This window comes from Bombus fervidus, chromosome 4, assembly GCF_041682495.2.
Source record: "Bombus fervidus isolate BK054 chromosome 4, iyBomFerv1, whole genome shotgun sequence".
Lineage (NCBI taxonomy): Eukaryota > Metazoa > Arthropoda > Insecta > Hymenoptera > Apidae > Bombus > Bombus fervidus.
The window spans coordinates 12,211,931-12,234,742 of record NC_091520.1 but is presented as its reverse complement, the minus strand read 5'-3'; the positions used below and the strand labels follow the sequence as shown (position 1 = coordinate 12,234,742).

The window sequence follows — 22,812 nt, the reverse complement described above, 5'->3', positions numbered from 1 at the left end:
TATTATTTTTATTGAAGTTAATATACCGCTTCAAACTCAACTTTTCTATAAATGAGGTCTAAAACTAAAAAACTCCATTCATTTTTTCACGTACAACAATCACCTACCTTCTTTCTGAAATATTCTGTATAATTAAACGAGCCTTAGAACGATCTAAGCAGCGGATTATGAGAACGTTGATGTAATTTTCGTAGTATGCAGTCGGAGAATAACAACCCTGGTAAGAAAACAAAGGAAGAGAGAAAGAAAAAATCGAGATATAATTACGCCATCGTGCATGTGCATACACGAAGATAATTAAAACCGAAACTCGCGGAGGATGAATTAATTTATCGCGGCAAGGAGAAAACGAACAATGAAAGAAGAGGCGTTTAGTCGAATAATTTTACACGCGTGCCGCGTTTTGAAACGTGTTGGTACGCTAATAACGCCTTCAAAGTTCCGTTTAATTTAGATAACATCGTTCCCTGCGCCGTTTCTAGAGACACAGGTTCATTGTCGTGCTGAACTGCGATCGATTAATTCGATTTGCTGTTCACGATGAATAGATTTAATCAGCAGAGGCATAGATACGTCATTATAAGTTTGCTTTCGAGTAGTAAAATGTCTGTTTATCCGTGTTAAATATTTGACTATGTAAAAAGTATTAAAATCACACAGTTATTCTGGGCTAATTATATGCAGTTTAACGTCTAAATCCTAACTATTTCCGATCAAAGTCTGTCATATCCCGTGGCCAAGTACTTGTCACATCTCGTTTAGATGAAGAAAGTCAATTTAGATAAAATTTATGGGCTTTATTTAATTTATTTATTCTTCATAGAAGCGAAAGTATATTGATTAACAGGATATTCAATATGAAAAAATATTACGACCACAAAAAACGTAGGAAGAATAAATAAAAGCTTGTAAAAATATTTTATTTCGGATTTTATGATGCAGTGAGTATTGCAGTGTAACAGGAAATAAAATAACGACCCTAAAGTTTGGTATCAATATATACTCTCTCTTACAAATTAATGACTTACTACTCTTGAATAGAATAATTATAGATAGACATTTTAGGAAAGATTTTAGCGAAGATTATGACAGGATTTTAAGAAAAGCGTTATAAATTCAATATAATTAGCGAGAGTTATTATTATAGCAAGATTCATCTCATAGCTATAAAGCAAAATTTTCGGGCTGGATTATCGTTCACGGTAACTTATTGTTGGTAAATACTAACAAGTGATGAATTCTGGGTGATTTGCCAACAATGAAGTTTGGAATTGAGGATTCAAAGTTGAGCAACATTTTCATTTCAAGAACAACTTACTTGTTCGAGAGGTTCCAGCTCCAATCTGACGGCTTCCAATTCTTCTAACACATTCTTCTCCATGATAGCATAGTGTTCTCGGACTTGAAACGACTCGTAGAGCTGACCGATTAACGTTCGGACGTCCGACAACTTCTCTGTATTCTCCTACATGAGATTCGAATATGTTCAATTAATTTTCATATACATTTCTTCATTTCGTGTTTGATCTAACAAATCACCAATATCAATATGGATTATCTGTGATTCAGAATGAACAAAGGGTTAGAAGAAATAGATTTCCGCTCACGAAATATGTTCAAGTTCTAAGTTTGAGAAATGAAAAATTATGTGATAAGAATGAAGTATAAGTATAAGAATTACCGAGTGGAAGTTTCACATTTTTCTGAGTTTTTTAGCTCACGAATTTTTTAATTTTTTAAAGAATCGTAAATCGTTGAACAACATCGAGTTTTAAAGATAGACTTACCATGGTGTGTTTGTGATGCAACGGCGGTTGTACCAAGTACTCTGTGTCGTTTATTATCAGTCGAAAGTCGTCCTCCATTAACGTCTCGATCGTATTGTTGGAGCCTATCCTGACGCCGTCTGGAAACATCGTAAAGAATTTTTCCGTAGTGTAAAGGTTCGTGGTCTTGCATCTTTAAGAAATTCTTCAAGGACTTACCGGTGGTCATCACGATTGCACGATCGATACCACGATCTTCCCTCTTTAGCATATGGATAAAGTTTCCTACCGTGTGAGTGATTGGTTTCAGGGTGAACACACATTGCTCCTTCCTTGACGGTAGTGGGACTGTGATTTTCGGCAAACCTCGAGAATATGTTACGGTCACGTTTGCAACTAAAACAATTTCAATTTTTGTTAGTTTGAGTGTACGCGATTTCCATGAATTTACTGTTGAAAATATCTGACATCTTTCGAGAGAATGGAATTTTCAAATTCTCTGAGAGATGACGAGAGATTATAGAAAAGAAATAAGTATACTTGTAGTATAAAATAATAGTATAGATAATTTATTAGAGATTCTTCATTTTTTATTGAATAAGAAGAACTTCGCTTAACGATAAGAAAGAATTTTAAGAAATATTAGAAACACGATAATTTTTTTTAAAGAATATCATTCTTTTATTATTTGAGCCGTATTCGATATTTTATTCCTACTGATTGACATTTGATAAGTTACTTTCGGAAACTGCTGATAATTTAACGCAATTTTTATAACCAAACAACCCATCTATTAACATATTCATATTAAATTAAATTAAACTATAACACAACATAGTATATTTTCCACGTTAACAATTGGATTAATATAGAGATATACTACTATACATAAGCAAAATTACAGAGTGATATCTAAAGCGTGGTTCGTATAAGAAAGAATTGACAGTATTGTAACAGTAGGTCAATAAGTACATATGCACATTCTTCCATATAAATTCACAATTCGACCAATAAACATAACATTACATTATGCATTCTCAACTTGTGCAAATTATATTTTATAAATTTTCAAAGCTTCGAAGATACAATCTAAAAGTCGAATCAGAAATTTTTTTCCATATCGTAAATTTTCCTGTCGAACTACTTCTCGTTATCGAAACTATCAGTCAGAAAGAGAGAGAAGGAGAGAGAAGGAGAGAGAGAGACTAATTGAATGCAGTTTCTCTTTTTTAACACCGTCTACCAAGCGTTTCTTATAGCATTCTAGCTCCAAGTGTAAATTCCTTTCTTTCGAGAAGAAGACGAATCTAGGAGAGCCGCGATTGAAATGGGATTTAACTCCGTGAGCTTTTTGTATCGTGTACGTAAGTTGAAACATTAATTGTCGCGACAGAAATAACTATTCTCTAGAGCTTCTTCGACTTTCTTTTCGCGTAGCTTCTTCGTATTCTTGTACTGTCAGACTTACTTCGTAAAATATTAATGACGATAGAATCGTTTGCTTTACGTCTCTTCGTACAATGGATCGAGAAAATGGGAGCAGAAACTTCGAATTTTAAGAATGTGATAGATATTCGGTGAGAGTTTCAATTTTTCTTGTCCCGCAGCTACAAATTTCGAAAATAAAAGTGTTATCGATGAGAAATATTGCGATATGGTTGCCTTTTCGATAATATATTATTCGGATAAAATCGAGTCATTTCTCTTCATAATACAACTGATGGTTCAATATTGAAGACAAATAGCGTTCTGTATGTATGTCTCGATTAATAGAACCATAAATAAGCAGGCATTTGGACAAACAAACTATCTATATTTTATCGTAGCAATAAAATTAATTATTCTAAGTATGTTTTTATCAGAAAATTTATCGAATAAATCAAATCGGCGCTAGTAATTTTTAATTTGTTAAACAGGGAAAACGAGTTGACTCGTCTCACTCAGATCTGTAACCTGTGTTAAACATAATAATCTCATTATTTGAATTCCTCGTGTTTTAGCGTATCAATAAGAACATTAATTCTATAATGTTTGTATTAAGTAAAATCACCATCGACATAACTGAAATTGATTTCCCTTCATCAAATTTGACTTTCAAGAGTATAGATATGTTTAACCAATGAATGACCCAATTGGAAGATTAAATAAGTCTTGAAAAAGAATAAAGGGAGAAAAAAAAAAATAAAAAAGGCAGATCATAATAAGGGAAGATTAAATAGAAAATTGAAAGGAACCCTAACTATATATGCCTAAAGTGATGTCAATTCCAACAAAGGAAGTCCTATTTCAACCTAATTAAGCCGAATACGATACTTCTACAAGTAACAAAAGCAGCTGCTAGCCAAGTCTAAATTGTTTGCCTTTCAACCAGACCAAGGGATTTGCCTTAATACTGAATTTTCTGTGTTAATAGATTCCATTCAAGCTGTGTATTCTCAGCTGTGTAATCCCATTTAACATCGTCGTTATCTCGGTGATATTTTTCACAGGAGAAAGAAAAGGATCGTTCAGCGAACGAAACTCGCTGTTTCCGTGAATTTATTCGCGTGATGGTCGTATGATCGAGAGCTGGATCGCGTTAACCTGGTTAGCAACCGTTGATATGAGGAAAGGTATTAGAGTGTGGAGATCGGAATGGGACGACGAGTACGTGGATCTTTCTGTTGTAAGCAGAACGGAACCGAGCGCCGCGATCCGGCTATGCGATCTTTGAAAAATGCATCCACGAAGCTGGAACACTTCGGCTCGACGGCTGGTAGTAAGAGAACTTGTTATTGGCCAAGAGTACGTTTGTAGATGTGGGAAAATGTAGGATTTTATTAATAGTAGTAGTAGTAGTAGTAGTAGTAGGATTAATTTTAGGTCTGCAATTCCAAATTCAGGGAACGATACCTATTCTCAAACTTATTTGAGTTGTTACACTGAAATTATCGTTCGAAGTTCGATCCTTATGAAATTTGATGTGATTAAATTTTACACCATTTTTCATGATAGTCATAACTGGATTTAAAGGAATATCATGAGACGAGAAATTTGATTTTTACAAATAGGTAAGCAATGTTCGTGACTGGCAAATTTTATCAAATTGTTTTGCTATGTGGAAAGCTGGGAAGGAATGCCCGGGCTTGTGTAAACGGTAGCTTTTGAAAAGCGTATGATAGCATGAAACGAACGCCGGAAGGAATTATGCTCGTTGGAATCGAGCAACAACCGGTTTCTCTGGTGATGCTTGTGTAATAACGAGGCTTGTTCGATTTCAACAAATTAAATTTTTGTGAATTATTTCATCGACACGTTAAATCATTCCTTGAAAAGTAGTTGGCAAATGGTTGTGCTTATAAAATCAATATAAACGTATACACCAATACAATATTTTCAATACTTTCTGTGCAATATTGACTAATCTTTTATCTCTTTCAACTTGTCTGCATTCTTCTATGAGATTGTTCACAGGTGAAGAGATTTACAGTTTTTCGACAGTTCTTCTCCTGGGGTTTTATCCAGAATGTATTAACCCTTTCTTCATTACGTATCCGAGTCTCCCTATCATCGATCGATTCCTTCTTCAGATACTCTGTTCTGCTTTTCTCTCTTAGTTCTCCGTATTTTCCGTCGTGTTTTCCTCCTACCATTCTGTCATAATGTCACTCTTGCTGCTCTGTCCTGTCAAACAGCATTAAGGCTACTGTTATATTATCCCGAGGTCCATTAGGTTTATGTTCTTCTCCTCATAGTATCGTTTTCTCTCTTCTTCCCATTTCGAGTCCATCTTTTTCCAGTACTCGAACATTAATTTCTATAAACTACTGTTTATATACCTTGTCCTCGATTTTTCTTCATACTTTACTGCTCTGCTGCCCGCTTCTATTCTTAATTCGTCCACTTTTGTTTCTTCCATCGCTATATACGAGGGTGTGCTAAAATCTTCTTGTTAGAACCCACTTTTTGTATCTTGTTCGTAATTTGTCCCACTTTTCTTAGTCCCTTTATCCCTATATTTCCGCTGTGTACGGCATGACACCTTTTACCAAACTACCAAAAATGATTGGTCTCCTTTCCAGGTTATATTTGAACCTTCTCTCATCCATTTCCTACGTTTGTTTTATGGCCATCATGGCCTTTCTAGCCGTCTCATCCAAACGCTTTTTCGATTCTCTATCGTTTTTGAAGAGTGTATCCTAAATACTTCATCGTTTATTTCTTCTACCATTTCATCGTTCCAATTCCATGCTCCTCCTTTTTTGGTTTTTCCCATCCTTGAATATTTAATGCCTTCAACTTCTCCGCGCATTATATTAATTCTTTTGCTTCTGGGTAACTCTTCATTTTCCCTATTATATTATAACTCCTGTGTATTCTTCATCGACAGTACTGTGTCGTGTGCGTAGGCCAGCAACAATATCTTTCTCTCCCTATTACTATTCCTTCTCATTTACATTACACTGTTGAGAGTATGGTTCTAAAAGAGGCGCAGTTCAATCTTCTATTTATTCGAATCACATCTATTGAATCACCTCCAAAGTTACACGCAGAATTCCAGAACTTTGTAAAAATATACAATACGTTAATAATTATGACATATTAATTGCAAATATTCAGTACTAGTATTTCATTCTGAATTTAATACACGTTTTTAATATACGTACTTGTATGAGAATCACAGAACACGAAACCCGAGTAGTGTATCAATTTCCGGTTCCGAGAGGGAAACTATGTAATTCTTCCGCGACTACGATTCGATAACATCATTAAAAAGTGTTCGATCGGAAGAAAAGGAAGCAGTTCGAGTAAAATTCGGTATGTTCGTGATTAATTCTTCTCGACGATGAGCAAAGGCGCAACGTCCGACAATTAGTCCGCCCCCACGAGAGTGGCCAACTCTAGCTTCTTCGACGATTCGTAGCTCGTCGCTGGAAGTGGCAAAGATGCTACCACCACCTTTTGGTGTCGTCCTCCCTTCTTCCTGACTCTATGAAAAGTTTGCGGTGGCGAAGTTTCCCGTGCTGACCAGTCTATCTCTGGATTCTGTTCAACTAATAAGTGAATCGTGCGCGCAGATATTATCCTACGTGCTTCCTTGGTGCGCAGAAAAAAAGAAAAAAAAGAAAAAAGAAAAAAGGAAGAAAAGAAAACAGAGAGGGTTCGTTTTCCTTGTCGCGTGCTTTTCATTGTGCTTCAGTGAACGTCTTCGCGTGGCGTGGCCTCTTCAAGGATGCACGACGATTGATCGTCGGGGATTTTCCCAAGGGTAGGCGAATAATGTATTATCCTGGTGTATGCACTTCGATGTTTGTGCGACAAGTGCATGGCAAATTTGGTTTTTGGTTAAATCCCTCTGGATTTCCTCGTACTCTTGCCGAAGTGAGATTTACGATAAGCCAGTGTGTGTGGCGTTCCAAAACGTGCATTTTTTAGTGGAATATTATTCTGCTTCGGTTGTGCTTTTATGTCGGTTGATTTGGCGATGTTATAGGTGAAATTTACACGTAGAGCGATCGGATCGTGTTGAATGCATAAAGTTATTCAAAAACTAATCGATCAATTCAAGAACGTATATTTAATGTTCAAATCTAATGATTAAATTCATCAATTAATAATACTGTTTTCAAAGAATCCTTCCATGAATTTCCGGATAAATGCTTCTGGTGTTAGAACTATCTCTAATTCATCTAAATTTTAGAATTTAAAAAGAAAAAAGAATATACACACGAGATATATCCATCGACCCATCCAAGATGGTATTGGAAAAGTCATGGAAAATAGTGTGTTATATATGAGATGCTATAATGTGCAAAAGTTATCCTATTAAATATCATTCCGTATGAAAGTACGAATGAAATACAAATAATTATAAAAACTATGATACTAATAACATTTCAAGCATTCTAAATATAAACTATTTTAATTTTAAAATTCAATTCGGGGGTCAAAACTATAAGTCTGACCCTTTCTAGACAAAATTAACGTAGGAACAATTCTCGGTTCTACCAATCACATCGTATGTCTGATATTTCATACATGATCAATCAATTTCACTAGCGGGAAATCGTAATCTCCTAAACGCCATCTGTACGCAGGCACGGTTACTAGTTATTATAGAGGTAACCATTCTATATATTATACATGTCAAGCATAACTGCAACCAAGAACCCCATTTATTATTTGTAACATCTTTTTAATGACAAGAAATATTTTTAATTTTCTTTGCATCCACCTCGCTTACAGTCAATTTTTTTTTCCATTCGCAAAGAAACACGGCACGCATGATATATCCTTCGCATAATAGCGTTTTACCGGAAGAAAATTCCTCATGTAAATTAACCGTGAAATACAGGAATTAAAAAGAAAGAAACTAAGAATAGTAAAATGCATAATAAGTAGGAAAACATGAAACGCGGTCCCGTTATCAGGGTTGTAAATAAAATTCGTATAATTTCCGATCGAGGCGTGAAAATGAATTGAACAGCCGCGCTATTTCGCTTGTTATTCATTTATGCAGGGAATTTATAATTAGTGTGTTTTACGGTCTAAGTGGATGTTATCTCAAAACTTATTGCGAATAATTGTTCGATCGACAATGATCTATTATTATGTTTATATTCTACGAACGTATTTTACATGGATGTAGTTTATTACGTTAATATGTATAACGATATTAGCGTGGAAATGATGATTCGTTAATGATGAATTTATCACAGGCCTCGTCGTTCAAGGGTCGACCATGGGTGGAGTGCAAAGCGGAACCCATACCCTTGGAGAGGCATTATGGGTACAGGAGAGGCAACGTCAAAAATGCCATCGGTGAGTGATTTGTCTTCACAAGAAAATTTTCCAGAAAGCCATACAGTAGGAACTCAACATTAAATAACGGTGGAAATGCCTCATTAAAATATTTAGGAAATATATAGCGTAGAAAAGGCGCCAATAATTCGTAATTCATTTAACTAAGACGATCATTTGCTAAAGTGAGCGAAGCTATTTAAATCTTCCTTCTTAATTAAATAACATGTAGCAAGACGACAATAAGGGGATGACAAGGAGAAAAGAGAAAAGATACGATAAAGAAAGAGGGAGGGAAATTAAGTATAATGGAAATTAGCATCGCTCTAAGTTAATTGCTTTATACGGTATTAGAGGGGCAACTACGCTGGCCCAGATTTTTAATGAACTCGAAAAATCGCCTGGAACTTCTCTACGGTGCATAAATATCAGAGCAGAAACTATACAGTATATAGTGATGGCTGACGATATTAATCTATTCCCTGGTTATCTTTCATTATTCGTCGGGATCGTTGTATCGTTCGTTGCTTAAGCACGAGGAATGCCACAACGAATTATACGGAGGTGTACGCCGCAGTTTCCGAGTTGGAACCCTTTTAGGAAACTCTTCGCTGACGAGAAAAACCGTACACCGTTTTAGTTTGAAACCGTTCGAATGAGATACTATCTTATGATTAGTGGACGATTAATTGTTAATTAGTGGAATTTCGACACGGTCAGACTGCGCTTATTAGCGCGGTCGTGGTCTAATTACGACATTCTCTTTGAGACCTTGCGCGCGTTCGCGTCTCGGTTTTTGAACGTTCCCGCTTTCATCGTGTTTTACTCTCATAAATATTAGGATATATTAGGACCCTCTTGCACAACAACTTATCGACCAATAACATCGATCGATTGAAACGAAACAAATCGTAGATCATAAACTTCTTCCTTACAAGTTTTTATTTAGGTTAAACAGGATAACCGGATAGCTTATAATTTGTAAAATTTACTTGTAAAATTTCATTTTTTATATTACTTATTACTAAGAAACTTATTACTGTTATGTAAGAGAATTTGTTAACACTTATAACTTGTAGTTCGTAAAATTTCATTAATGATATTAATTAAATTGTGCAAGAGTAGAAATTTAGTAAATGAAGTAAAATTTGTTAAAACTATGCCTGTTTCGAGATATGAAAAAAGATTTCTTGTTTCAGGAAAAGTTTCAACAAAGGATCATTCGGTACTACGATCTGAGTTTATGTATAACCTTTTCTTTGATAACATGGTGTACAAAATAGAAAATCCAGAATGTAAAAAGAAAAGACTGGATTCTTTAGAAAGTAACGTGGTAGAATTTCATAATGATCGATACTTTATTTGATTACTTCTATGCAACTATTTTCCAGAGCATGCGCATTCACTACGAAATTGCGCGTCGTTACCGCGCTCGTCGCCGCGCGAAATTTGAAAATCGTCCAGAGAGAGAAGTTTTAGTAGAAAAGATGATATAATTTCACATATAAAGTTTGATTATCTTCTCATTTGCAATTATCACAAGTTTAATTTCGTATATCTAACAATTTTCTTTTCGTTCCATCTACACTTACATTATCCGAATTAGTTCGCGCTAATGAAACGTAGATTATCTCGCAAGATAATTTACAGTGTATGAAATGAATTTTGCCGTGATTAGTCTAGATTAAATGATTCTTAAATTCATTATTATTTATAAACTAGTTCATACGATTCTCGAGAAATTATATCTTCATTTTATATTAAGTATACGTGACTAACGAAATTTGCATGGAAATTTTCAATATTGTTCCTTTGAGTGGATTTATCTTATTTAATAAATTGCACGCTTGTCATAGTTCCGCTAATTAAGCGCTTCTAGAAACTCGAGAAATTCTATCTTCTTATTCGCGATTCCACTAACGAGTCTGCCAACTGTTTGCTGGAATTTCGCCTTTATTTCCAATTTAGTATTGTATGTTTCATTGAATTAAGGACTTATGTAAATAGGAAATGCAGTAAATTCGTCAATATATACGTATAATCGATTCGAGACGAATCTGCGTTGGAGAGCAGCTATTTTGTAGAAATTTCGAACCATGGCATTGATTAATAAAGCCGGGTGTAATGAAAAGCAAATCGTTCCGGACAGTAATTTCCAGTATAATTACTACAGGTACTTCCTTCGGTTTCATATACACATTTTGTATCAGGAAAACATTTTCAACAGGCAGACGAAAGCGTTCTCGTTAAAGCAATTGAAAACGAGTAACATCGAAACGCTCTTTCCAAGCATTGAGAAATCATATTAATTAATTTTTTTTTGAACCCTATAACGAAAGCAAAGTTAATTCAGAAATTCATCGTTCAGAAATATTTCTAGTTTTATAAAAGGTAATTGGTTCAGTTACATTTGTTACGAGCGAAATAAATTACCTTATTCCTCATTATATCGTTAGGGAGAGAAATAAAAATGAGAAAAATATTCAGCAAATTCGAGGAGTTCCTTCTTATAACCATATAACAAATAATGGAAAATGATTAAAATATTACATATTAAATATTATACACTTAATTGTTTAAACTTTTCTAATATAAAAATAGATGCTCGTTGAGCTCATCATATACGTAAAACAACTTTAATCTACGTTAACATCAGAATCATTGAAGTTTTCTTTCTCTCATTAAAAAGAACAAATTCTAGTATAAATAATCATCGGGAAATAATCTATAATTTGCTATAGTTTTGAAGTTAGACACAGAAAAACGCTTGCCTTCCATCGAAAGCAAAAAGCTTGCCAATAATTAACATCGCATTAGCGATAAAATTTTCCAGCGAAATAAATAATCTTTGCACTCTATGTGACGCAATTAGTCTTTCAATCTTTAATACCTATCACATTCTCTTATAAATTCAATTATCATCTGCCTGAAACAATCTGCAAACACAAAGAGGTTTTGAATCACGTTTCACACGATATAGGTATGCACGTTGATTTTTTCCATTTTCCGTACTCGATTATCGCGAAACGATAACGACAGGAAAATCGGGAATCGAGCGAAATTCAACAAACGCGCGTCGAATGGTTAATTAGGTGGGTCGGTTCGCGACGCGATGGTCGAAAGAGCAATCGAAAGAGCGATCGACAGAACGAGGGAAGAGAGGCCGGCACAGCGGAACATACCGGACATCCGCTTTGACGAGCGTCTCTGTCTGTTTCACCTGATGTGCACGCACTTGCGTGCAGGACAAAGGGCCTGCGACAGGCGTACATCGAAATTCGCTCGGGTACCTCGCCTGGAAACATTCATTTCTGTTCTGAAAACGCGATCGAAACCGACGCTGAACGACGTTGTCCCGTGGACGTGAACGATGCCGGTGCACCATGTTCGCGGTGAAGATCGTTTACTGTCAGGTGACGATGGAATTCGTGGAGAACGCTGGAAACGCCAGGTACTATCTATATTTGAGTAATTTAGTGAAAAAAATGGTGTGAGTGTTTTTTGTTTTCAAAAAATACCGTACTTTTGTAGGGAACTTTGTTAAAATCTTTCAAGAAGGTATAGCAATGTGTTCTAACGTGTGAAATATTTGAAATGTGAGATTTCCTATCAAGGATCAGCTTTATTCACAAGCTTAGTTACCATTCTACGGATTAGAGATTTTATCGCGTGTATCGTCTCTCTAAGCTATTTACACGTTTGATTCCTTTTACGAAGGTTAATTCTGTCGCTTGAGAAGATGAAGATTTACGCTTGTGCTTTCCTGTTATTAGAAATTGGAACGTAGAATGTTAGTTCGAACAATTTCATTTGTACGTATCAAAGGATAACTTTCATAGTAATTTCATTCTTGTTAATTTGCATTAAATATGAGGATTGCGTAGTTGAAGGTAACGGTTGACGTTAGTATGTAATTGATAAATCGCATTTCTTTGTGTGATTGTAAGAAGAAAACTTATATCCGTGCGACATTTAATTTTCGTGCGTCATACGTTTGAAATGTGGTAAAGATTGTAACAGCGAACGTTCTTCTGCTAGAATAACCAACTTTTGTGCCAGATTTATCGTGAACGTAGATGTATGAACGTCTTCTATAAAATGAATTCATTTTCTCTCGGTCCTTTACGTGTATTGGGTTACAAAATAATTTTTTAATCTAATTAATTCAAAATATCTAATTATATTGTAGATAGACAGCGATATTACTAATTTTGTTTCTGTTGGCGATGTGCATGGGAGTTGGAAGATAATTTTGTTAGAAATCGCGTTAACGAGCGTGAATCGTGAAAACGATTAGCTGGAAGTAAGATCGTGGTATGTCGATCGAGAGATATCATCAGGTGAAAATGGCAAATGTGTGTGAGTTTAGGGAAAAACATTGACGGAAGCAAGGATTTTTATATTGGTGGAACAATTATTTCCAGCAGGAAAGAAAACACATTTTTCTAACTGAAAGATGAAACTCAATTTGATTATATATTTTACGAGATATTTTGAGAAGTTTCTTTCGTTTGATAGGCAACAGTCCACATTACATTATTATTTTAATGGTGCGACATTATTATTCATAAAGAGAACAGAATTTATTTTACAATCGAATGCTTTTGTAATTAGAAACTCTATTACAAACGACTTTGCAAATTACAATCATTAAGTTTAAATTTTCCATAAATTTTTCTTTACTTTTGTATTTAATTTATTCTTGTAGATTTTCTCCGTTTAAACATTTCGTTGAGGTAGAGAGAACAAAGAAAATTTTTCTCCGATAAAAAATTCCGTGATATTCAATGAAAAGCAACGAGATGGTATACGACCGTTTTAACCAAAAGCTTGGCTTCTCTTCGAACCGTCATCGGCTCGTATGAAATTCTTTTGTGAGAACAGGAACATGGCCCTCATTGTGCAACATCCGCTGCCGCTGTCGCTATGGTGACTCTGCTTCCTGACCTTTCCGAAGTTAGGAGGAATCACGCGACGACGAGCAACTAATGCTACTTTCCATTTTATTTAACAAAAACTGCGGCACTCTCCACTTGATATCTCTTTACGTACAATGACATTACTTCTTTTCTATATTTGTATTTGCAAAGATCACGATCTTAGATACGAATCACCATTACGTGCTATAAGCGACTCGCCATAATGATTAATCCTTTAAAAATAAATGAATATATGTAGAATTCACATATAAAGTATAAAAAATTATCTCTTTATGTGTCTTTCAAAAGAATGAAATTTAGTTGGGGTAAAATATCGAATATTGTTAGGATGCAGAGAGTTAAGAATATTAAAAATTTGTCTAGCAGTCTATCCACTTGATGTACTTGGTTAATATATAGTTTCCTTACTTATTGAAAAATCAGTACGAATTTTCTGGATAACCTGCTAGTCACGAAACCCTAAGATTTTAGCTAAAATCGATCTCGTGACAGTCGATAGACTTCGACGTCCATCAAATTGATTTACGATCAATTTGTGGTCAACCTCGCTGAAATTTCCTCTTACATAATAATAGAATCGTTACACGCACGTATGTATTCTTCTTTCTTGTTCTTTTTTTTTTTTTTAAGTTTAGCGAGCACGAAAAGTTACGTAAAGGAGGCAGCGAGCCTCGAAGCGTGGAAATATTAAAATTGATGTCCACATTAGGTAAGAGCAGTTCCTCCATCGGATACGATCCCTTGATTACGTCGAACAGACTATTCTCGTTTCTTTCCACGCATTGTAGTTTTACGCGTCTTTTCTCCCTAACTTTTACCCCTTCACCATCGTTAAAGCTCGATATGCATACGCAGTAGAAGAAACAGTTTTATCGTTCCCCTTTCACGTGACTGCTCAGATGAACCGGTGCTTTAACCGTGTCTGCTCGTTTTCGAATATATTTGCATAATCTCTTGTCTTGCTTGCACCGCTATTTCTCAATGTACGTAAGACGCAAGATTTAACTGCTACGGAAAATCTCTAAAAAGAGAGGATCTGCAGAAGATCTGTAGAGAATTTCTAATGGATAATCTTTAACTTGACTTTAATGGTGCAAGATATAAACATGCTTCGTTAGTAGGAGATTATATTGAAAGAGAGAAAAAAAAAAATGATATAGGCGATACGTAGGAGAACTCGGAACATCTAATGGAGAATTGTATAGAAAAATTAAAATATAGGTAGAGAATGTTTTAAATGAACAGGATGTTACAAAAATATTATTCCGTATACAAATATGACTCGGAAACTAAGAATAAAGTTTCTTCGTTTCAGAGATCGTCTCTTATTTTCAAGAAACTACTGTTTGAAAATTTTAATATAGGAAAGATGTTAAAAGGAATAATGTATGATAACACAGTAGGATAACAACGAGTTCGATTCCTTGGTTAAAATAAAGATAACAAAATTACATGTATGTAGCATAAATAATTTTACGTAACCGAGCGTGACAGACCAGAATCACGGAAAGTTCGTGTCTCGCGATAAACGATCGCAGCCTCGAGGAAATTTTCCAGATCGCGGTTCGCGAACCGCAGCTTCCATTTGGGTCTCTTCCGGTGCTCGATCCTTCTATCGAAAGTGACTGTAAAGATTGGTTCCGATACGTCAACGACCCTGGTTCGAATTACAGGTACTGCTCGAGTTACTTATCACTTTCACGAATTTAATTTCTCTCGTTTTCCATGGTAATGAAGTTTAAATTATCGATTACTTATACGACACGGAAAAAATCGCCTCGACTAGAGAATTTTATGTCGTTCTGTCAAAACATAGCTTATTTCTCTATTTATAGAATGCAAAAATTGATCACAATGGATTTATAAATTGGTCAAGTGAAAACATTATCATAATTTTTAATTTATATCGAGATATTGCACGTATCAGTATTTAATTTTTCATCGAAGTTTCATAAATTCACAACGACGAACTTCTGAGAATTTGAATGATTCTTCGTAAAATATATGGATGAAAGCTCGTTCTTCTCCTTGTAATATATAATTCTCTTCTTTTTTTATTTCCTTGGTACAATCTTTGGTTTCATATTTTAGTAGGTATTGAATAGCGAATAATAAATGTGATTCGTAATATCAGTTTTTTCTGTTTTTGAAATTTCTATAGAGTTCATTGTGGACAAAGTATTCAGTATGCGAGTTATGAATTAACAATGTGAATCATTCCACCTCGATTCCAGGTGATTCAAGCGTTTCCTGGCGAACAAATTGAGGGAGTTGCTACTCTGGTTCACATGGGATTGCGCTATTGTTTCGTACGGGGACGAAATGGTATCCTTGGTAACTATGTGATTCATCGTGAAGGGTGGAAAAGAGGGAATGAAATTAAATAGCAATTTTTTTACTTGTTTCTCCAGTCGAGGATCAGCTACGAATCACGAACAACGCCAAGTATTTTTCCTGGAAATATTTTTCAGAATTTTTTCATACATCATTCAATAAGGTACCTTTGTGTAAATATTTTTCTTTTTTCAATCTCTAAATTTTCATAGTATATACGTTTTTCATCGGAACGACAGAAATTACTGTCCTCGTATTTCCTCGAATTTCTTCTCCATAATATATTTACCATCGATCATCGTTTTTTCGATCAGGAAGCACACGAAAACGCAGGTAACGCATTAAGTCGTCAGAGAAAGCGTGCAACACACACATCGTTTAACGTGGTGGATGAATGCTGCGTCGTTAAGGTGCATGTATAGTGCTTTTTCTCATGAACATTGGTACACGTTCATCCTTTTATCAGGGACATTTCTCTAAACAGACCGCAATTTCACGTTCGTTAATCCCGCTTTTCAAAATGTGTTTCGCCGTAATGGAGATTCTCTCGTATTTTCCTTCCATTCGCTTAAAACAAGAGAACTTCAAGTACGATGATTGGCATAGATGTTAACATTCCTTGTGTGAAATTTATCGTGTTTTTATCGTACTGTTTTTTTCGCGAAAAAATGAAACAGAACAGTGGAATTCGTCTTTAATTTGTTCACATTTGATTTTGTACAAGTATTCGATGCGAAATTTTGCGTATCTACGATAAATGAAAAAAGGTTTATATTGTAATAAAAGATAAATTAGTTTTAAACTGTAGGGAATTGTATCTTCTTTACAAACATGCAAAAAAAAAGTTTATTTCTATCGTCAATAATAATTGATAAAAAAATTCTCTTCAGCTTATAGAAATCTTGTTGATTACATCTTGAAAAGATTAACTCAGCTTACGTTAATAAAAGATATAGCTTATAGCTGATATAAAAGAGAGGAAATAGACACCGTTAGACAGATAAAAATAGACCGATAAAATATTCAATGGAAATCTATAAGAATCGGATGATCATCAATGCTCGCGTTTACTTTTCCGCTGGTAGTTCGCGTAATAGCATAAAAATGTTTAGGAGGAAAAACGAGCGACACGTGAAATGCGAGCTAAGAGGAAAGGGGCAAAATAAAAGCTGGTCGATCGTTAGGAAAGTATCGTGTCGTGCATATCCAGGTGACTCGGGTGTAAGTGGTACCTAGGCCAAGCGCCATGGTCACTTTCTTCGTGGTCTCACGTGACATTGCGTTCGCAACTCGTTGAACACGAAACGAAAAATAAGATTCCTCGTGGAATGTGTTCTTCGCCATCAAACGTACAAAGAACTTCGTTCAGTCTTCTTAGATTTCTCTACGATTTATTTAAAAATCAAATACAAAATTATATTAAAAATTTGTGAAAACGTTCGTTCAAACATATAACTCCTTATGAAATTAGTAAATAAATCTCTTATAATCGTAAATATTCCAAAAAGGACTTTTGAATATGATATTAATTATCAATATTTGATGGTTGTGTGACAAATCGTAATTATTTAATATTTTATCGCTACAATGACGAAGAAATAAAATTTTGAGCTCTAGTTTATATATTTCACGGAAAATTTATTCACGAAATTTGTTTAAAAATCACTGTTGTCTATTAGGACTACAGCTATATTATTAAGATTTATTTTATGAGAATGGTGCGAACATCTTTTCAAATAACAAGAGTGATAATAATTCTTATGACCACGTAAAAAATTATTATTCTTATCGGAAGATAAATATTGATTTTCGCCAAAATTTTATAGAAATATGATGCGATATACAGTTGTACCGCGCCTGTTTATGAATTTATGGTATGTGTAAATATGCAAAAATGAACGAAAGGACGCGTACAAATACAAGAATATATAGAAATATCAAAATTAAGATACATATGTAAATAATAATTATTTTTATTCAAATTCCTTTATCACTATCTGTAAAAACACGAATTTGCACAAATACATACTTCAAGAAGTATTTATCTAAACTTAATTTTCATATCTTCGAGAAGACATTTAAGTTTTCATTAAAGTTTCTCGATAATTAATTACTCGTGGTTTACTCTACTGGCAATTAACACTATCGAGAGCAATTACGCTACTCAGCTATCCTTCCTTGAAATAGCTCGTTCGAAGGTTACATAATATCGATTTCATCGACCAACGACTAATTTATCTTCTTTTTATTCCTGAAACCGAAGAAACGGATAAAGCCGCATGAATATTTAAAACGCTCTACTAACGTGTCTTTTTGACGCATTACAAACCTTTTCCACACCGACACACAAGACAGGTTCGATTGAAATATTGAAATCGAACGACTGACGTCTGAGACAGACGTTGGACACTGTGTCACGGTCGAATAGTCCCGATAAAACAGTCGCTAGATTTTTAATTCGTCTCAGGCAGGCTCATGGAAAAATTAACTCCTGCACTTGCCGGATATAAAGCGGGTTGGTTCTGCTCGGTGTCGTTTCACCTTGACACGGTGACGTTTCCTTAAATCTTCCGGGGATTACACGGAAAACGGAAAAGAGATCCAAATGTTGTTCTATGGAAATACCGTGCATCGTGAGACTTTATAACGATGAAACCATGCGTCTTCTATGTTCTATTTTCGTGAGTTACCGGAACTTTGGCCACCGGTGCGACATTTCTAGGGACATAGTGAAGCAAATGCTCGTAAGTTTGTTGGCGAGAGAGAAATGGTAACCAATTGTTGTGTTATAGTTTAGAAAGTATCTTTGGTTCTTTGTCATTTGAGGATTAAGGTATTTTCTTAGGCTGAATTCGAATAAGTAATGAATTTGTTTCTATCTTGCTAGATTTCGTATTTGAAAAGCAATGCAAGTCGAACGAAAGTGAAAGTGAAAAACTATTTGGAATTTTACAAAAAAATTATTTGTATTAGACCTACAATGTTGTTAAAAGGAAGAGATTGTACAAAATAATGACCGAATATTTTCTTTGTAATCTTTTGCATTCGTAATCCTTGAAATCATCATATTGGTAGCTTCGACATTCCTCTATCAGGGGACTGAATTATTTTGAGTTGAGGCACTCTGATTACGGATTAAAATTCAGCATGGAACAATGCACAAGGACCAGTACAGTGTGACAGGCAAGGATATATATATATAATTAGAAAAGGTTGCATATTTATGAGAAAAAGTGGAAAGATACGGTACACATACGAGATTACAGTTGTTTGTTTTCTGTCTGTTTTAATGGAAACTGCGGATTCATGTGATGTTCATGTAAATAGAATTTAGCTCAAAGCACGTCTATTTGTGTAATGTGATGCATTCTGAAGAGAATATAGCTACACGTGTCACGCGCATGATTTACTTACGTCTGCTTGTAATTGACACTGCAATTTAACGTTATTAGCATACATCACGTTCAGAAAATATTGTGCAGCTTCTAATTTTTCTCCTCAACGAGAATATTATTCGCCGATGTTTTATCCGAGTTGAACTTTGCCAGTTCCAGGAATTCTACATTATGCTCTTAGTCGTCCTCTTTTTTCATTGATTGCACACCTTTTTGCTGTTTTTAACGATTCTCGCGTTAACGATAAAGTCACGAAGTGGGATAAAGTGCGATTTAAAAATCGCTCGAGAAGTCAGGTAATCGTTAGAGACCAGACTTATATTCGCAATACGCTTCTATCTGTGAGATTTTATAATCTTGCAGTTTCATCGAACTAACGACGCACGTAGCATAATGATCTAACTATTCCATGTTCGATATTTATAATCTTTGATTTCCGTTGTAATAGTCGTTCAAATATTACGTATAACGATATAGCATCGAAAGTTGAAGATTTTTCTCAAAATTCTTTAAAAGAGAGGCGATCCGCTCATGTTACAAAATTTTACTACTTGTGGAATTTAAATGATAAGTACGATATATACTTTTGCTATGATTACGCGATTCATAGAACCTTACGAATTGGAAAAAAACCTACCATAGATTTTAAATTTATCGTAATAAAAAAAAAATATTACCGATGGTTGCAGAATTAATTTCAAATTAATAACACATCATAAGTGAAATTAACAAAATGATTTAAAATTATTAGTAGTGTATATTCTCCGCTTATATAATTCAAGAATCTTCACCAATGTCAGTTATGTCATTTACAATTCCACCTCAGCAATTCATCTTTCGGTTTCATTTTTTTGAACGCGTTAGGCTGGACCTTGTCAAATTCTGGTAAAATATGGTACGGGGTCATTGCCACTTGACCCTCGGATTTTACGACTATGATCGTATCTAGCAGGAAACCTTCGAGTCTTATTGCGGTCTTTGACATTGGGCATTGTTGTAGACGCCCCTGACACGTCATCCTCGATGCTCGGAATAATAACGTTCATCCATTGTCCTGCGGGGGCGTTTGTTTTCTTTTTCGATAATTACGGAAGGGTCTATTATATGTTAAACGCTCTGACACGAAATAAAAGTCATTTAACAAGAGAGAAGAGTAATTCTTAGAAATAGTGGAGCTATTTACATCAGCAATTAGATACGTTGATAGCATAATGCTGCAATTTTCCAGATTTCTAGCTTAAAATCTTAGGATATTCGAAGAATTCGAAGGATGTTTTCATCATTATATATTTCTGTATATATATCTGTATATATTTATGTAATCTTTCTTTTATTTTATGACATCGCTTGTTAGTAAAATTGCTAGTATATCTTTTTTAATGACTGTACTGTTCGTTGTAGGTAAACAGCTTATTTTTTGGCACTATGATGTTTTTATATCATCGCGTTATTTTTGTCACCTTTACACTGTTTCTTTTTATTGCTGCAATTTAACTTTTACATTGTTATACAGTTTTCACTTGTTACTATTAATTTTAATATTTTTGCGTTGTTGTTTTAAAATGCTTTTTCTATGAGAAATACTTAAACGATTTCTTATCATTGCAATTTTCGTTATGCTCTTCCATAATCCTTTCCCTGCCACAATTCCTCCGTCTTAACACCCTTAATTTGAAATTTTTCCAATGTTCTTCCGTTCTTCTTCATTCTTAGAATTATTCAGTTCCGGAAACGTTCGGTTCAATCTTCCCACTGTTAAAAATTCTTCTCGTAGAAGAAGTGCTTCCTTCAATACGGAGAAATTTTCCACATCACAACATTCAAAGGGAGAAACTCGTTCAATGATGGATTATTTGCCACCATTGATCCAAGAGAGATCGCGCCTATAGAAATAGTAATTGAAAGCAGGAAGCAACCCTTAGAAACGTTCCTAATAGTCAGCCAGCCATTAGGGATTATTTTGGAGGAAGTGAGTAGTATTAAATGGCCATTGGGTAGTCTGCGCTTTGGGTCAGATCTTCCATCAAGGAGTAGTTTGATACGATAAATCAACTTTCAACAAACTGGTGTTGATAAATGTCGAGAATGTAGGCACAAATGACCTGCAATTGGATATCAGATGGGCTCGAAATACCTTTGTTGGAGAGTTGTCGAGGATCATTCATCTCTTTGTAATCCCCAGAGAGTGGAAACCTCGAAGAGCACTCGTCTTCCACCCAATGCCTCGCGATTTGCCTTCACATTTGACTAATCTCTACAGTTAATTATTCTTTGAAGTTAGTAAAAAACTATTTACAGTTCTTTATTTTTTCATAAAGTATGTTTTCACAAAGTGCATGAAAATTCAAACAGAGCGATAAGAAATAGTAGCACGTAAAAGAAGGTTACTAACGATGCTTTTCCTCTCAATGTTTCCACGTGATCTTATCAACTTCTCATCTGATCTCGTTACTTTAATTTCAAATCTCCCTTAAACTATGGGGACAATTTCTTTTCTTAAAAAAATATATCTTTCAGTAAATTTTCTAGAAAATCTTATCGTGTTAACCAGGAGAAATTACAATCTGTCAACTTACCGAACAGATAGGAAGAGACCACCGGTCTGAATAAATCAACTCGCAATTTCCAGATGAAACTCATTACAGACTTTTACCCCGAGGTAAATTACATCTCAGAATAGATAAAATCTACGTTTCACAATTTTCTCCTCTTCGTGTTCGATAGTCGATTAATTCTCCAGAATTTACAGAAATTTTCCATGTTATTGTAAAAGCTCGAAGGTCGTCGCGAAAAATCGATCATAAGAGCTACGTTACATAATTTCCTCTTTCCTATGCACGTTCATTCATACAACGATTTTCCATGGAAACCCTATTTTCGTTGCAAAAGGATGAAGATTAGCGATTGGCGCGAAAAATCGATAACGATTCCATGGTTAGGTTTCGTAACTTGTCTCGCTTCCGAGTCAACGGATCAATGACGTCATACTTTAAGGCTAAGGTGTACGGTGTACACTCTACTCCCACTACGAGTAGACAATTCGAACGGAGACACGTTGTCCTGTCGAGGGAACAGGTGCACAGTGGCGATCGGTCGGCCAGGTACGACAACGATATCCGCCAGTCGATCCGCGAACGAGAAAGTGAGAAGCCGGTACGTTTGTACGTAGATCGCTCAAGGATCGATCTTAGATCGCGGAGAGTAGGAACGTCCGATAATTTACTCTCGGACTCGATTTACCTCGAGTGTTTTGCTATTTAAGAGTTGCCGCGAGTGTCTTTTCCTCGGTTCATAGATTAGGATCGTTGTTGTTCTGGGGAATCGAAGAATCTGATGTCGTGAAGAGAATTTGTCGAGTAGAAGAGTATACGGGTAAGAGAATGAGATATTTCTGAGCCCAAAAGAATAGATGGTATTTTTGAGATATAATTGAGATTTTTTGTTAAGTGATATAAGTGAGAGAGGTTTGTCAAGGAAAAACCGAGGATTTGTAATGAGAGAGCTGTCCTTGTGAATCTTTGTTCTGATTGTTAGAACGCTTATCTAAAGAGTTGACAAATTCGACAAGAGTGTTTTTGTTAGGAGATTCTCAATTTA

General features: G+C 35.1%; 3 protein-coding genes across 4 annotated transcripts in view; 1 reads left to right on the top strand and 2 right to left on the bottom strand.

Annotated features, from left to right (window-relative positions):
* The window catches only part of Mcu (mitochondrial calcium uniporter), a 78,601-nt gene that overhangs the window by 5,950 nt on the left and 49,839 nt on the right, over positions 1 to 22,812 (bottom strand). The window contains exons 3-5 of the mRNA XM_072001473.1: positions 1,986 to 2,162; positions 1,788 to 1,906; positions 1,319 to 1,465 (exon numbers count right to left, since the gene is read on the bottom strand). Of these exons, the coding sequence (XP_071857574.1) occupies positions 1,319 to 1,465; positions 1,788 to 1,906; positions 1,986 to 2,162 (443 nt within the window). The remainder of the gene's footprint in view (positions 1 to 1,318; positions 1,466 to 1,787; positions 1,907 to 1,985; positions 2,163 to 22,812) is intronic.
* Spec2 (CDC42 small effector protein Spec2) overlaps positions 1 to 22,812 on the bottom strand; it is a 58,061-nt gene that overhangs the window by 10,980 nt on the left and 24,269 nt on the right. The gene's annotated exons all lie outside the window — the stretch shown is intronic.
* The window catches only part of Jv (javelin), a 32,861-nt gene continuing 16,841 nt past the window's right edge, over positions 6,793 to 22,812 (top strand). Inside the window, exons 1-2 of one of the 2 annotated variants that reach the window (XM_072001447.1) lie at positions 6,793 to 7,014; positions 8,465 to 8,567. In XM_072001447.1, coding sequence (XP_071857548.1) covers positions 8,488 to 8,567 — 80 coding nt within the window. In that variant the 5' untranslated portion in view covers positions 6,793 to 7,014; positions 8,465 to 8,487. Of the gene's footprint in view, positions 7,015 to 8,464; positions 8,568 to 11,914; positions 11,998 to 22,812 lie in introns of those variants that run through there. The other variant, XM_072001449.1, reaches the window with a different exon arrangement.